At 40.3% G+C, this 17,817-nt stretch overlaps 1 protein-coding gene across 3 annotated transcripts; it reads left to right on the top strand.

Moving 5' to 3' along the window:
• The first annotated feature begins 293 nt into the window (after positions 1 to 293).
• On the top strand, positions 294 to 14,497 carry ranbp3b (RAN binding protein 3b). 3 transcript variants are annotated; one of them, XM_024439687.2, is made up of 16 exons: positions 294 to 421; positions 2,224 to 2,279; positions 2,438 to 2,471; positions 4,767 to 4,853; positions 4,998 to 5,075; positions 5,304 to 5,369; positions 5,995 to 6,194; positions 6,462 to 6,557; positions 6,702 to 6,790; positions 7,024 to 7,099; positions 8,947 to 9,046; positions 9,127 to 9,251; positions 9,418 to 9,538; positions 11,008 to 11,150; positions 11,756 to 11,936; positions 12,282 to 14,497. In XM_024439687.2, exons 1-16 carry the CDS (start codon positions 400 to 402, stop codon positions 12,323 to 12,325), a joined length of 1,518 nt encoding a protein of 505 aa, XP_024295455.1. In that variant the 5' UTR covers positions 294 to 399; the 3' UTR covers positions 12,326 to 14,497. The 3 variants fall into 3 exon arrangements, with proteins under 3 accessions (XP_024295455.1, XP_024295454.1, XP_024295453.1); XM_024439686.2 differs by lacking the exon at positions 294 to 421 and adding an exon at positions 455 to 623 and having other exon boundaries at positions 6,007 to 6,194; XM_024439685.2 differs by lacking the exon at positions 294 to 421 and adding an exon at positions 455 to 623.
• Positions 14,498 to 17,817: the final 3,320 nt, after the last annotated feature.

Below are 17,817 nucleotides of genomic sequence, written 5' to 3'. Positions count from 1 at the left end.
GTTAACTCGCTTGCTAGCTACTTCCAGACAACATTGAGATATGTCCGGCAACACAGTTACAATCATCAACGCTACGGATAACATGAACAAACAAACAAACATGAACAAAGCCTAGCTCTACAGAGCTCTATATTGTAACTGTGTTTCTGGCAAAATTTAATTACGTTTCTTTGCCGACGTTGACTGACACCGGTCATATTTAAGGCGTATTGAACGTTCATAAATTCATCAGTTATTCTGCACTTTTGCACACTGAGACGGGAGTGCTCTGAAATCGAAGGACATAGCCAGAGTGAATTTACGAAAGCGCCCAGAGAGTAGCAGCATTTTTAACAAGATAAACTGGGCGGTGTTTATGTATGTTGCGCGGTGGGTTATGGGTGTGAGCAGAGAAGTAAAATGGCGGAATTGGCAAACGAAGGTGAGCAGTGTCCGTGTGAGGAAACAAAGCAAAACTTGAATTATCTGCATGGCCGTTTACGTATTTATAAAAACAAACAAAACAAAAACAAACTTTGCAATAAACGTAGTGGTTTACATACAGCCTTTAAGTAAAATAGTGGAACTAATTGTTGTTTCAGACCGGCTACATAAGAAAGAACATGTTAATTTTCACAATACAGGTAACGTTAGCTAGCTACCATAGCAAGCCAGCCACATCTAACTTCGGCTATTTAGGCGGGGATGGGAAGCTGGCTAATCAGATCTGTTTGCTAACGTTACTTTTAACTACATCTAGTAAGGTATACTGTAGCTAATCAGTTAGCTAGTTAACGCACATTGGCCACCTTGTTAGCTATACGAGTTGTTCATTTGTTACAGTCACAGCTAGGTCGCTAACAATTTCCTCAGCTAACCTTAACCGGTGAAATGACACTTCATGGGGCTATGGCTAACTTAGCTAGCTAGCTACCTTCCTCTTAATGCTAACTTTCTATATCATGCATTGGCATTAGTAGTAACTAGCTATTTGTCAAGGACATTGATTTAGCTAATACAATTATGAAGTATCTTTAAAGGTAGCAAGCTATTTGTTCACACCCCACTTGCCAGCGAGGTAACAGTTAGTGTTAGCCAACTTAGCAAATGTTGCTAGCAATCTTAGCCAATGAATGCTGCACATTCTGAACTGGGTGACTAATTTATCAAATCTGGTTGGTGCGCCAAATCCTGTTAGCTAACTAGCTTGTAGTTGGCCAGCGCTATATTGTGACCGCATTTATATTACCCAGACGATCCACATTTTGTAGTTAGCTAGTAAGGTTGGATATGTGGATTGGAAGCTAGGCTATGATGTCACTCGTGACAATCAAGCTACACATATTGCTAGATCATGTGCTTGTATTTATTTACAAAGTATGACAGTCCTTTCTCTGACCCTGGCCTGCTGAGGTGCTCGTTGTCCTTGCAGTTTCAGTTGGATAGGCCATGAGTTTTAATGGTCTAAATCCAATGCTCTTGTCAAGTCCATACATGTGTAGCCTGTGTTTAAAATAGTATTTGTTTGATGCACACATTGTCCTATTTGAAATGCCTAATTTGATTTAGATACACTTGTTTTAGTAAATATAATGCCCCTTATCAATTCTAGGCTAGTATGGTTGTTTTTGTTGACTGAACTGACTTACTGTTGTTGACTTACTTCAACCTCTCTGAATGGAATAAATGATTATATAATGCAAGTTGTTTATTCTCAAACCTTGCATCATGGTCATTTGGCATCTATTCAGAAGTATCTCAACTGAATGGGGAGAGTTGAAGTCTGTGTAATAGACCCAGTTAGCAGAAAGTTGGAGGAAGGACAAAACAGTCTGAATCCATGTGTTGGGATTCTTTTTGGCAGAAATATTTTCTGTCTAGGTTTATGGTTTAGCCTTAGCTAAGTATTCCTGCAATTTCCCCAAGTGGCATGAACATCTTTGTGGAATTAGAAACACATGCCTACGTTAAACAGAGAATCTAGAGTGTCAGACATGGTTTGCACAGATGTAGGCCTTTTAGCTTTCTGAAAAAACATTATGGCAGAACTTGTGTCAACTCAACTGCTGCAGGATGTTTGCTCATAACAAATGATTTTGACAATCACTGTGACAATGTTTTTCATTGTTGACACAAACAACTGATTCACAGGCTGTGATGTCTTGATATTAGGCCTACACTTCACACAAGTCACAAATGTACTCTTCTGTATGGTAAAGCATGATTTCCCTCTTCATTAAACAGAGAAGCCTGCCATAGCGCCACCAGTGTTTCTGTTCCAAAAAGATAAAGCACAGAAGGTAAGCCAGACAGTATTTTATTCTTTCCCCTCACATTGATGGAAATCAATGGGCCTTCATGGAAATTCACTGTAAAGCTTCATAATTTCATAATTTGACTCAGTTGTTTCTAGTCTGAGAAACAAAGAGTTTCTGCTTAGTGCTGCTCTCTATTACAGAGATCAGCTGATGGCTCGAGTGCAGAAGATGAAGGTAGGTTATGCATACATCATATGATTTCATCATATGATTTCCATCTAACCTTATAATGTCCTTAATACTAATTGTAGTTAATTTACCAGGGATCAAATTATACTGCGTAGTAGGGCTGACCCCTTTTAGTCCACTGGTCGATAGGCTGTTGATCGACCGAGATTGATTTAGACGAGCCGTTGCAAATAGATAATTTTTTTCATGGCATGCAAAGACACCTGTCTGATTTGCTCCTGTCTCAGTGGACTAATCCATTGATGAGGCTGCGGGCATGCCATAGTCCAAGAAGAAGGGGAGTGTGGCTAATATATATGCACAAGGCACGTCCCTCTCCAGAATGCACTCTCTCCCACCATTTCGTGTGCATTCATTGTTTCCCAACTTCATTGTGTGAATTGTTTGCCTTTTGATTGTTACTGTCTATCAATTCCCCATAACATATCACCAGTAGTATATTTACCGTTAATTCCCATAATTTCTAATCTTCCATGCTTGTTTGGTAATGGTAATTTCTGTTAATGCATTCAACATATTATAATTAATGTTGTTTACTCTTCTCATTGTTGGAGTGGACACGTTGTTTGCAAAGCTCAAAACCTATGCTACACTTGTGAGAAACAAGTTTTAGTTTATTTCAAAATACTTCTTATCCCTTGCACAAATCGCCTTACAGCTGTGTCTGTCCCAAGCTCACTGGAGCTGGAAACTCTGAGGTCCCAGAATATTTTATAACATTTTGTAAGTTTGCTAGTAGAGGTCGACCGATTAATCGGAATGGCTGATTTAATTAGGGCCGAAGTTTTCATAACACTCGGTAAACAGCATTTTTGGACACCGATCATGGCCGATTACATTGCACTCCACGAGGAGACTGTGTGGCAGGCTGACTACCTGTTATGCGAGTGCAGTAAGGAGCCACGGTAAGGTGCTAGCTAGCATTAAGTATATTATAAAAAACATTCATTCATTCAAACAGCACCTTACTGCGTTTGCCAGCAGCTATGCTGCTTCAAGCATTGCGCTGTTTATGACTTCAAGCCTATCAACTCCCGAGATTAGGCTGGCAATACTAAAGTACCTATTAGAACATCCAATAGTCAAAGGTATATGAAATACAAACGGTATAGAGAGAAAGTCCTTATAATAACTACAACCGAAAACTCCTTAACTGGGAATATTGAAGACTCATGTTAAAAGTAACCACCAGCTTTTATATGTTCTGAGCAAGGAACTTAAACCTTAGCTTTTTTACATGGCACATATTGCACTTTTACTTTCTTCTCCAACACTTTGTTTCTGCATTATTTAAACCAAATTGAACATGTTTCATTATTTATTTGAGACCTAAATTGATTTTATTCGTGTATTATATTAAGTTAAAATAAGTGTTCATTGTTCATTCAGTATTTGTGTAATTGTCTTTATTACAAATATATATGTAAAAATAAATCGGTATCGGCTTTTTGGGGTCCTCCAATAATCTGTATCGGCGTTGAAAAATCATAGTCGGTCGACCTCTATTTGCTAGTGCGACCTTCGGGCTGGACCCCGTTGATTATCAGGTTAGTTGCAAACAGGCCTTGTGTAGCCAATGTGGTTTATAGGATATTCATTTTTATCAGGATATTTTCTACCTGCAAGCTGCAGTGTTTTATATGTGTAGGCTATTTGTACATAGTTGGCAATGGCAATAGTTGCTTTCAGATTTGTATCATTGTCGTTAAGATTGAGATATAATGTTGATTGACCATATGACAATGATTTTGAGATATGAACACTTTATTATAAATAAAAAATGTTCCACAAAAATGTGCTTATGAAAATCATAACTGTCACTATCTTACTAGAAATAGTAAGATAAATTGGCACTCCAACTGGTAAAGTTTGCTGACCCCTGGTGTAGCCAGGTAATAGTACCGGCAACTTCAGGAGCGTAGCAGCAGGCCAGCAGCAGCAGCAGGCCAGCTGGTTAAGGCAATCTTGATCTCTGGCTCCCGCTTGAGTGATTTGTGTCTTAATTATTTAATCAAACAGTGTGCTTAAAGCATCAGACATGTTCAGTAGCCTTTAAAATACATCTAGTAGCCTATAGTTGATTTTATTAAAACACACAGGCTGTGTCAAAATATGGAAAAATACACATTTTAAAATTTCAACCAATCGATTAGTCGAAAGAACAGATGACTCTCGATCGACCAGTAGGACAGCCCTACTGCGTATCTTAGTGCCCAGGTAGAGCATTTTAATTGGTCATTTCAACAGAAGGCTAAAATAAGACAATTTGCTTATTTTCAGGTTCAGACAAAGAGGATGGTGGCTACTTTCCTCCAGTAAAAAGAGAGAGGACTTCATCTTTAACACAGTTCCCACCTTCACATTCTGGTAATGAAACTTATTAGATAATTCTTTCCCTGCTGAATGTATTTTTCTTGATTTGCACTTAATTGTTGGAAAATAATATAATATTTTCTAGATTTGCTCTTGTATGTGTTGTGTGTAATGCTGCCTCTCTCCTGCTCTCTGCAGGGTCTAGTAAGAACAATGTCTTCATGCCCTCAAGTTTCTGCCAGTCTCCAACTGGGAATTCAGAGGACTCAGAACCAGGTGAGACTTGTCTACTTCTAGTAACTCCTCATCATAAAGGCTTCACTCATGAAGTATCCAGTGGGTGACTTGTATGTAATGTGGATTGTATGCTTATAAACTGTAGTGCAGCTGTGTTTATTTAATGATAAAATGTACTGAGGGTACAATAATACTTTGAACGCTGCCGTTTAGTTATAGATTTTTTAAAACAATTCTACATGTTCTGTTTTTTCTTCCTCTTGCCAGATGAGAAGCCTGTAGGGTTTCGTTTAAAACCACCTACTCTCATCCACGGCCAGGCGCCTAGTTCAGGTGGGTATTGATGCCTGTGTATGTGTGGTTCTGTAGAGGCTAGTGGGATGAGCTATAGGTGGATGGCGCTATAGATGGATGGCCTTATTGTAATGGCTGAAATGGAATAAATGGAACTGAATCAAACATGTGGTTTCCATATATTTGATACCGCTCCATGTTTACCATTACAATGAGCCCAACCTGCTCCTCCCACCAGCCTCAACTGGTGTGGTCTGGTATGTGGCGTGCTGACTTGACCAGGAGAAAAACTGGGCCCTTGTTATAGCCCATGACTAGGCCCTATAAGTTTTCCTGGTCAGGTTAAGTAGTCAGGAAAAACTCCTGGTCCAAGTAAATTTATAAACGTAGGTGGCAGTACAGCATGTTCATATGGATGGCGGTGCATGGTGGTAGTTCTGATATAGTACATGGTGGTGCATGTTAGTTCTGATATAGTGTTGATGTAGTACGTGGTGGTGCATGGTAGTTGTGATATAGTACATGGTGGTGCATGGTAGTGCTGATGTAGCACAAGGTGGTGCATGGTAATTGTGATATAGTGCATGGCATGGTGGTGCATGGTATAGTACATGGTGGTGCATGGGGTAGTTCTGTAAGGCATTCAGATCCAATCCATTAGCAGATTGTGTTCCAGGCGTCCCCAGTCAGAAACCCAAGGAGCAGCAGCGCAGTGTGCTCCGGCCAGCCTTACTCCAGGCCCCACCAGTCAAGTCCAACTCAGAGTCCACTAACGGGGTGAAGAAGTTTTCCGACGGAACGTCAGAAGGGTCGAGCATCTTCCAGAACAACACTGAGCACTCAGACGTCCTCGCTAAGTCACCGGTGAGGACTACGATCATGGTCCTGTCTAATATACAGAGGCAGAAGTGTACTAGCGCTACATGGCACACTTGAGATTTGATTAGCTTGTAATTGCATAAAGAGAGTAGTAACTGCCCAGAGCTACTTTTTGGAAATCATTTACTGTCAGAATCCTGCAGTTGTTTATTTTCGGTTGCTCAATTATTATTATTATTTTACAACAATAAATTAAAGCTGAATTCCCCAAACCCATCATGATGACTGACTGCTGTATCTTGCCGCCTGTAGAAACATGAAAGGGAGGATGGAGCGAGCAGAGAGAAGAACGATTGTTCTGCAGAGTCCTCTTTCGTGTTTGGGCAAAATATCAAAGACCGAGCAAAGGTGGTTATTTCCCCTTTAAACAATCACTGCAAATTATTCAAGGGTGATGTTTAAATATCCAATTTATTTTAGTAAAAAAGAATCTTAGCAAGAAACATCAGAATATTTATTTTAGCTGACGGTTCTCTTTATCTCCCTTTCTAGTTGGACGAGAATAGTAAAGATGGCAAGTTGTTACCCCTGGATTCTCAGGAGGGAACAAACTATTTCTTACAATACATCGCCACCCCCAGGTAACATTTTATTATGTCACTGGCTTTTCAGACCTTTGCTCTGGCAGGGAATCTGCTTCTTTATGAGTTCAGATCAGACTTGTTCTTTTCACAATTTTTTATGGTTTTGCAATAATCGTAATATGATTGTTTTAGCTGCTTTAATTGAATGCATTAATTGTAAGTTGCTCTGGATAACTGTCTGTTAAATTACTAAAATATGCTAATATCTTCTTGTTCTTGTTTCCTTTCAGTTCAAAGAACGCCATACACAATACCGACAAGGGGGCCAAATTTGTCTTTGGACAGAACATGTCAGAGAGAGTCCTAGTGAGTAGAGACTGTCCATTTGATTAGTAGGGGCATTGCCCTTTAGGCCATGACATAGACCATAGAGATGGTGATCGAGCAAACCCAGTTGAACCCAAATAGAGATGGCTCCTGAGAAATACAACCGCCTGGGACTGTTATGGAGACGAGAGAACTGTGTGTGTGTACTGTGCACACTTATTTTGACTTATAGTGCATTCGGAAAGTATTCCGACCGCTTCATTTTTTCCAAATTTTGTTACGTTACAGCCTTATTCTAAAATTGATGAGGATAATTGTTTTATTTAATCAATCTACACACAATACCCCATAATGACAAACCGAAAACAGGTTTAGATCTTTTTGCAAATTTATTACAAATAAAAAAACAGATGCATAATTATTCAGACCCTTTGCTATGTGACTTGAAATTGTACTCTGATGCATCCTGTTTCCATTGATCATCCTTGAGATGTTTCTACAACTTGATTGGAGTACACTTGTGGTAAATTCAATTGATTGAAAGGCACATACCTGTCTATATAAGGTCCCACAGTTGACAGTTTGTCAGAGCAAAAACCAAGCCATGGGGTTGAAGGAATTGTCTGTAGATCTCCAAGACAGGATTGTGTCAAGGCACAGATTTGGGGAAGGGTACCAAAACATTTCTGCAGCATTGAAGGTCCCCAAGAACACAGTGGCCTCGATCATTCTTAAATGGAAGAAGTTTGGAACCACCAAGACTCATCCTAGAGCTGGCCGCCCGGCCAAACTGAGCAATCGGGGGAGAAGGGCCTTGGTCAGGGAGGTGACCAAGAACCCAATAGTCACTCTAACAGAGCTGCAGAGTTACTCTGTTGAGATGGGAGAACCTTCCAGACAGACAACCATCTCTACAGCACTCCACCAATCAGGTCATTATGGTAGAGTGGCCAGACAGAAGCCACTCCTCAGTAAAAGGCACATGACAGCCCACATGGAGTTTGCCAAAGAGTTCAAAGGACTCTCAGACCATGAGAAACAAGATTCTCTGGTCTGATGAAACCAACATTGAACTCTTTGGCCTTTGGCCTGAATGCCAAGTGTAATGTTTGGCGGAAACCATGCACCGCTCATCACCTGGCCAATACTATCCCTACGGTGAAGCATGGTGGTGGCAGCATCATGCTGTGGGGATGTTTTTCAGCGGCAGTGACTAGGAGACTTGTCAGGATCGAGGGAAAGATGAACGGATCAAAGTTGAACAGAGCAAAATACAGAAAGATCCTTGATGAAAACCTGCTCAGGACCTCAGACTGGGGCAAAGGTTCCCCTTCCAACAGGACAAGAACCCTAAGCACACATCCAAGTCAATGCAGGAGTGGCTTCGGGACAAGTCTCTGAATGTCCTTGAGTGGCCCAGCCAGAGCCCGGACTTGAACCTGATCAAACATCCGGACTTGAACCCGATCAAACATCTCTGGAGAGACCTGAAAATAGCTGTGCAGCGACTCTCCCCATCCAACCTGACAGAGCTTGAGATGATTTGTAGAGAAGAATGGGAGAAACTCCCCAAATACAAGTTTGCCAAGAAGACTCGAGGCTGTAACCGCCTCCAAAGGTGCTTCAAAAGCAAAGTACCGAGTAAAGGCTTTGAATTCGTAGGTAAATGTAATATTTATTTTTAATAGATTTGCAAAAATTTCTAAGCCTGTTTTCGCTTTGTCGTTATGGGGTATTGTGTGTAGATTGATGAGAAAAGGTTTTTCATATCAATTTTTAGAATACTTTCCGGAATGCGCTGTATCAGGAGTGAACTGTAGGAATGGACTTTATTATTGCGCTGTAGTGACAATGCATGGTTGGCTGACAGTACTGTGTATTTTCAGAGCCCTTCCAAGGGAGGGGAGGCATCAGTGGAAGACTGTAAAGTCTTACCAGCTCCCCCTGTGTCTGAATCCTCTTCCAAGGAAAACATACCAGAGAAGGGTAAGACTCACGCACAGCCCAGTGCTGATCCCTGTGTATATTTCTAGTTAACTTGTACGTGTGTGTGTGTGTCATCACAGGTAACAACGTGACAGAGTCACTGGAGGAATCTGCAGCAGCGTACACCAAAGCCACAGCCAAGAAGTGCATCTTGGAGAAGGTAGACGTCAAAACTGGAGAAGAATCAGAAAGCAACGTTTTGCAGGTAGGTGTCTAGTCTCTGGCTGACAATATACGAATACATCAGGGCCCATATTCACATAGCGTCTCAGAGTAGAATTGCTGATGTAGGATTAGTTTAAAATATTTAGATTACAAGGACATGGGTGATTTTCCCCCCCGATAAGTAATGTGTGTCTCTCCCCCCTCAGGTCCAGTGCAAGTTGTTTGTGTTTGACAAGACAGTCCAGACGTGGATAGAGCGGGGTCGAGGGCTGCTCAGGCTTAATGACATGGCATCCACAGACGACGGATCACTACAATCACGTCTAGGTAGGTACACACTCACCTAGGCACACACTGGCCTGTACACATTTCATTTTGACTGATTGTTTGTCTCAGTAAATAATATACTGAACAAAAATATAAATGCAACATTCAACAATTTCAAAGATTTTACTGAGTTACAGTTCATATAAGGAAACCAGTCAAATTAAATAAATTCATTAGGCTGTAATCTATAGATTTCACATGACTTGGAATACAGAGATGCATATTTTGGTCATATGTACCTTTAAAAAAAAAAAAAAATTGGGGCATGGATCAGAGAACCAGTCAGCATTTTCTTCGCATAGAGTTGATGGCTGTTGACCACTTTGCTTCAATGGCTGTGCGAAGTTACTGGATATTGGCGGGAACTGGAACAACCTGTCGTACACATCAATCCAGAGCCATCCACAAAACATGCTCAATGGGTGACATGTCTGGTGAGTATTGCAGGCCAGGGACAAACTGGGACATTTTCAGCTTCCAGGAATTGTGTACATATCCTTGCGACATGGTGCTGTAAATTAGCATGTTGAAACATGAGGTGATTGGCTGCAGATGAATGGCACGACAATGGGCCTCAGGATCTCGTCACGGTATCTCTGTGCCTTTAAATTGCTATCAATAAAATTGTGTTTGTTGTCCGTGGCTTATGCCTGCCTGCCAATACCATAACTCCAACGCCACCATGGGACACTGTCCAGGCGACTCCGGGATGCTTGCCTTCTAGTCAGAGTTCATCTGTCCAGTGGCTGTTTTTCTTTTGCCCATCTTAATCTTTTCTTTTTTATTGGCCAGTCTGAGATATGGCTTTTTCTTTGTAACTCTGCCTAGAAGGCCAGCATCCCAGACTCGACTCTTCACTGTTGACATTGAGACTGGTATTTTGCAGGTACTATATAATGAAGCTGCCAGTTGAGGACTTGTGAGAGGCGTCTGTTTCTCAAACTAGACACTAATGTACTTGTCGTCTTGCTCAGTTGTGTACCGGGGCCTCCCACTCTTTCTATTCTGGTTAGAGCCCGTTTGCGCTGTTCTGTGAAGAGAGTAATTACACAGCATTGTACGAGATCTTCAGTTGTCTAAAGAAGGCCCGTTTTATTGCTTCTTTAATGAGAACAACAGTTTTCAGCTGTGCCAACATAATTGCAAAAGGGTTTTCTAATGATCAATTAGCGTTTTAAAATTATCAACTTAGATTAGCTAACACAACGTGCCATTGGAACACAGGAGTGATGGTTTCTGATAATGTACGCCTATGTAGATAATCCATTTACAACATTAACAATGTCTATTAACAACAGTATTTCTGATCAATTTCATGTTATTTTAATGGACCAAAAATGTGCTTTTCTTTCAAAAACAAGGACATTTCTAAGTGACCCCAAACTTTATAACGGTAGTCTACCTATTTTTTTTTCTGTTTACATTTTTTATCTAACTTCCTTGACCCATATAACTGTGTGTTCCCCAAGTGATGCGGACCCAGGGCAGCCTTAGATTGATCCTGAACACCAAACTGTGGCCTCAGATGCAAGTGGACAAGGCCAGCGAAAAGAGTGTCCGTGTCACCGCCATGGACACAGAAGACCAAGGGGTTAAGGTCTTCCTAATATCGGTATGACATCACCATTGCCCAGCGTTTAGCCTGCTTCACGTTAGTCGTATCACACGCTTTGTGTATAGTTTTTGCAATTTATCTGGGGTTGGGTGTTGTATTCAGCTCTATAGTTTTTTTTCCATCTGTCACACCTTTGGGGGGGAACCTAAACGAACCAAACGGAAGCCAACAGAACGAAATGGGGAGGGACCTACCTGGATTTGTCCAAAAGACTCTTGATTTCATTACAGAACATTTTCCATTTGGAGTAAAGCTTTTTGCAACTGTTTGCATCTGCTTTCTGCGATCTTGTGTCTAAATTAAAATACCCCTGTGTTTGTACCTGTCCCTATTTAAATAAATTATTTTGAAATGTGGTGTAGTACTCAGTAGAGACACTAGAGGGAGTACAGGGATAAGGAAGTAGACAGGTGCTTGAATTCAACGCCTCATCAGCACAAGTGTTTCTGATAACTTCCGTGTCATTGTGGTTCAATTGAGGCTAGTTTTTAGGACACAGTGCAGCAGTTGTCTGTCTGATGTGTTGTTTATCCCTATTATTGTTGTGGTGTTTTTAATGACTTCGCTCTGTCCGTCCTTGCTGTTATTGTCATCATCTCCAGGCTAGTTCTAGGGAGGACACAGGTCAGCTGGCAGCAGCCCTGCACCATCGTATCCTGGCCCTGAAGAGCCGGGCGGACCAGGAGCCCCAGGAGGCCCCGGCTGCAGACTGTGCCCCCGAGGCTGACTTGCCCCACTCTGAAGGGGACAGCGATGAGGAAGATGAGGTCAACAATGCTGCAGGTCTGATCAATAACTAGATACATCTCTAGTGGGCTTACTGTGTGTGTCTGTGTGCACGTGCACCAGTCTCTGGTTTAGACCAGAGATTGACATGTGTGAGTGACTTTGGTGTGTGTCTGTGGCATTCCAGCACTTAGTGTGACTTCAAAGTTCTTCAACTGCCTCTGTGGTATATTGTGAATAATTATTCCCAACTGTGCCCATTGCTCTAGGTGTTGTAGTCTTCTTCCTGCAGTTAGCAGCATGTCTTCATGTATCTTTCCAATCACTATTTATGTACTACTAGTCTTTCTGTCCATCATACAGTAATACAGGTATTAACATTGTTGTTGCTCTGTCCCGCAGTTAACTCAGAGGGAGGAGAGGCCCAGGCTGCTGGAAGTACATAGCGTTAGTCCCCCTAAAGGATTGCCTGCCAGGAGACTGCTACTGCTGTTTTGGCATTTTACTGAGGGCATCCCAACGGACACCCTACCCTGACCAACATGGGTCCTTCAGACCAGTACTTTTGGATACTCAGAAGTCTAGCTCCAGTTATTTTTTTCTTTACATTCAATCAACATAAAAACATCTGGAGTTGTATTTTTTATTGTTATATTTTATTTTTATCTTTTGTTTTCTCAGCTGCAAAAATAAGTACTTATTTTTGCAGCTGAGACACAAAAAAAAATTGGGGACTTGGCTGCTCATCATATTGATGAGTGTGGGGGTGTTTTCCTCTCCCAACGTTTTAAGGTATGGCACATGTTTAAGACTGCAGTTTCTACCTTGGGACTTTTTTACTCACCAGACCACCACCACACCTCTGGGACCCAACCAACCACCCCAGGCTCCAGAGGAACTCCTGTCTGTCACCGTATACTGACCTGTCTTATGGTCAGTCATTTGACTGGTTTCTACGTCATCCCCATCCATTCAGCTTTCACATGGGGGCTGATTCCGACCTGAGTTAAGCGGGCGTAAATGGAACGTAATTCCCTTTTTTATGCACTTTTCTCTCTGACCTTGAACTTAATCCACTAATAATTCCACCACCTTTACGCGTGAGGAAACCATGAATATGGCAGAAAACTGAAGTATATAGAAATGTACCACAGTAAAGTTTATGAAATGCTGTGTCGTTATGCAGAATTGAATTTGTACGGCCTTTTAACTTGCAGGGATGGGCACTCTCAAAAGTCTTAATTTTAGGCTACCCCCAACTTTCTCCGTTTCCTATTTCTAATCATGTTAAATATTAGCCACTATCAGTATCGACGGTCAGTAGGCCTAATAACCACACTTATACCATGGCGTTGTTAAGTACTAGTTTCTGAAGGGGATTCTATAGCGTGCGTTATAGGGAAATAAAGCACGGTATGTCAGCATGGTAGAATTCAATGGCTATAGTTCATCCTTACATGTTCTGTGTTTGAGCTGCATTGAAAGCAAAAGTCGAATTGAAAACATTGGCATTGTTGAATTAGATTTTCATAATCGCAAGCTAGGTCTGATGGTTTGGTTAGCTAAACTAGCAAGTCTGTTTTGTTATCTAGTAAAGTTCCTAGCTACCTTAGTGGATGTTGAACACATTTCTAGAGGCAAATGTGTTAAATTATTGGCATGGTATAAAAGGGATAATCAACTCTGGGCTCTGCTTTCTCTGGAAAATAATGCAACTCGTGGAAGGTCAGTTCCACTCTGCGTCGTGGGACACACCTTCCATGTCGTTCATTATTTTCCATAGAACGCATAGCCCCTCGTTGATTATCCCTTAAATATTTGTTCTGCCAATTTACTGTTCCCTTTATCATTTCATTTAATTACATTGTTTTATTTACCTTAATTTGCTTCCTCTGTAAATGCAGTCATGGCTATGTGGTTGTTGCTGACGATCATTAGTAACAGTTGGTAATATATTTTTTAAACGTGTAGGCTAATTAAATCATGGAGTTGAGTGCAAACCAAGCTGTAACAGTTTGAACACGACACAATACTTGGCCGTGTCATCACACAGTTTCATGGTCAGTGCATGCAATAGACGATGGTAGAGCCTACTATTGTACACTATTCTCCCTATTATAATTCAATATACGCTAATCTTCCAACATTGCCACGGGTAATTGAATGTGGCAATTTTCAGAATGAATCAAACCACCTTTTTCTTTCTTTCGTGCATAAAGTCTCGCTAAACCTGTTTTTTTTAATGATTCATAAATACTTTCCTAAACCTGAATAACACAGACAGATATGCATATGTTTAGATTGCTTTCTTTCATTGATCCATAATATTCTGAACTCGTTCTCAATATATTCTAGTGAGTCTGTCATCAAAATGCAAACTAAAAGGTACACCGTATTGGAAGGGATGGCTTAAGATAAATGTGCTGAACCTTATTGGATGAAAAATCTGTTTGCCAGCAAATGTGATTGAATTAATTTTTTTCAGAATGTGTTACCCGACTAAGGTAAGTCTGAATACCAAATACTGAGAAGTGTGTAGGAAACTCATACGTTTCCTAAGTCTGAATCTGCCCCATGTTGAATATTTTCCGGACATTAAATTTTGGTCATGAATTTCATGCGGTATCTAACAATATGTTTCTAATGGCTAGGGCTGGTTAGCATCCCTCAGACTTCGATAGCAGTTTCTTAGTTTTCCTATTGACTTAGTACATAAAGTACTAAAACAAATACATAACTCTCGTATGGGTTAATGCTCCAAGCATAACCAACGAAGCAGGCAGTAAAGGGGCCTTAACGCCCAATATCTTCTGAAGTGTGCACTCATTCACTACCCACAAATCTAAAAGCAATGAATTGGAGGCATGGGTTTCCACCACGTCTGTTCCACCAATTATTTCCTTTCAAATCAGTGAAAGGAAGTGAACAACTACACACTAAAGGATGAAAGAGAATTGAGACTAAGCCAAGCATACACCTGGAAAGTTTATATGGCTGAGTTGTCTACTCATTGACCGTTGTTTTTGTTAGTTTTATGTTTCTCAATAAATTAACCTGATGAATATATACTGAACAAATATTTAAATGCAACATGCAGAAATTTCAAAGATTTTACTGAGTTACATGCAGTTCATATGAGGAAATCCGTCAAATGAAATAAATATATTCGGCCCTGATCTGTGGATTTCACATAACGGAATACAGATATGCATCTGTTGGTCAAAGATACTTAAAAAAAGAAAATGGCCATCAGGATTTCGTCACGGTATTTTTGTGCATTCAAATGGCTATTGATAAAATGCAGTTGTGTTCGTTGTTCTGCCCATACCATAACCACACCGCCGCCATGGGGCATTGTTCACAACTTGACATCAGCAAACCGCTCGCCCACACAACGCCGTACACATGGTCTGCAGTTGTGAGGCCGGTTGGATGTACTGGATGTACAAATTCTCTAAAACAACATTCTCTTTCGGTAGAGAAATTATCATTAAATTCTCTGGCAATAGCTCTGGTGGACATTCCTGCAGTCAACATGCCAATTGCACACTCCCTCAGCTTGAGGCATTGTGGGACAAAACTGCACATTTTAGGGTGGCCTTTTATTTTCACCAGCACAAATTGTACCCGTGTAATGATCATACTGTTTAATCAGCTTCTTGATATCTGTCAGGTGGATAGATTATCTAGGCAAATGAGAAATGCTCACTAACATGGATGTAATCAAATTTGTGCACAAAATTTGAGAGAAATAAACTTTTTTGTATGTGTGGACAATTTCTGGGATAATTTATTTCAGCTCATTAAATATGGGACCAACACTTTACATGTTTCTTTTATATTTTTGTTCAGTATACATTCTGCATGTCATTGTTTTAATTTCTGACATCTTGAGGATTACTATTGTTATTAAAAAAAAATGTATTTGATATATGAACTTTTTATCAATTTTCATGAGAGATAAATGTTGGAATAAAGATTGATTTTGTGTGATCTTTGTTGTGTGCATTCAAACAACCGTACTCACCTTGTACTGCATGTACATTTGAATATATTATCCTTTAGTGGAACACAATGTTAATCAACTCCTTGCCCTCTTTACAAAATAAAACATTTTGGACTAACTTTTGTATTTTTCATTATGAAACCTTTGACCCTTCATTAAATACTCTTCAATCATTTCTCCCAGATTTAAAATAACAAATAGAGACTAGATTACATTTACTGCACTTGCAATGACATTCATTCACAATGGGCAGTGGAAAGGAAGCTTGAGAAGTTTCCACTAATTTGACAGAAGTTTGTGTTTTGTTTTCTTCCTTTTGGTGAGATATAATTGGTTCTTAGCACACAGTAAATAATCTGTAAGGACGACTACTGCTATACACACACATTGTGTCCTGTCGAGATGTTTACACCAGGGAATCTTAGTATATTTTAGGGGGGAATTCCGACCCGAGTTAAGCTTGTGTAAATAGAATGTAATTCCCTTTTTATGCATATACACTACCTGTCAGAAGTATGGACACACTCATTGTACATTGTAGAATAATAGTGAAGACATCAAAACTATGAAAAAACATGTAATAATTTAGTAACCAAAAAAGTGTTAAACAAATCTAAATATATTTTAGGTTCTTCAAAGTTGCCACCCTTTGCCTTGAAGACAGCTTTGCGCACTATTGGCATTCTCTCAACCTTCATGAGGTAGTCACCTGGAATGCATTTCAATTAGGTGTGCCTTGTTAAAAGTTAATTTGTGGAATTTCTTTCCTTCTTAATGTGTTTGAGCCAATCAGTTGTGACAAGTTAGTGGTGGTATACAGACAATAACCCTATTTGGTAAAAGACCAAGTCCATATTATGTCAATAACAGCACAAATAAGCAAAGAGAAACGACAGTCCATCATTACTTTATGACATGAAGGTCAGTCAATGTGGAAAATCTCAAGAACTTTTAGAATTTCTTCCAAGTTTAAAAAAACACTGATGAAACTGGCTCTCTGCTGTAGAAGTAACCACTACTAATAAGATGAATGAATAAGAAGAAGAGACTTGCTTGGGCCAAAAAACACGCTCAATGGACTTTAGACCGGTGGAAATCTGTCATTTGGTCAGAGTCCAAATTTGAGGTTTTTGTTCCAACCACTGTATCTTTGTGAGACGCAGAGTAGGTGAACGGATGTTCTCCGCATGTGTGGTTCCCACCATGAAGCATGAAGGAGGAGGTGTGATGGTGTGGGGGTGCTTTGCTGGTGACACTGTCAGTGATTTATTTAGAATTCAAGGCACACTTAACGAGCATGGCTACCACAGCATTCTGTAGTGATACGCCATCCCATCTGGTTTACGCTTAGTGGGACTATAATTTGTTTTTCAACAGGACAATGACCCAAAACATACCTCCAGGCTGTGTAAGGGCTATTTGACCAATGAGAGTGATGGAGTGCTGCATCAGAAGACCTGGCCTCCACAATCACCCGACCTCAACCCAATTGAGATGGTTTGGGGTGAGTTGGACCGTAGAGTCAAGGAAAAGCAGCCAACAAGTGCTCAAGACTGTTGGAGAAGCATTCCTCATTTTATTTTACCTTTATTTAAGGAGGCTAGTCAGTTAAGAACAAATTCTCATTTACAATTATTCTGCAATGTAGAAAATAGTCAAAATAAAAACCCTTGACTGAGTAGGTGTGTCCAAACTTTTGACTGGTACTGTAATAATACAAATTGAATGGTTTCCAATCTTCCCATTTAGAATTTCTAAATGGAAAGATTTAGAAATGCCCTCATCCAGATGGTGTGACAAAGCATTTCCCAACAGACCTGCTAACTTTCTTTATTTTTTACTTTTAAGGTTGGAACCAATATGCATTACCTCCAGCAGGAAGAGAGGCAAGAACCATTTGTCTGCCAGCTCAGGGACAAGCTACACTATTCA

Source organism: Oncorhynchus tshawytscha, linkage group LG28 (genome assembly GCF_018296145.1).
Source record: "Oncorhynchus tshawytscha isolate Ot180627B linkage group LG28, Otsh_v2.0, whole genome shotgun sequence".
NCBI classification, from domain to species: domain Eukaryota; kingdom Metazoa; phylum Chordata; class Actinopteri; order Salmoniformes; family Salmonidae; genus Oncorhynchus; species Oncorhynchus tshawytscha.
Note: the sequence above shows the minus strand (reverse complement) of the source record. Positions and strands in the feature narration are given on the sequence as shown.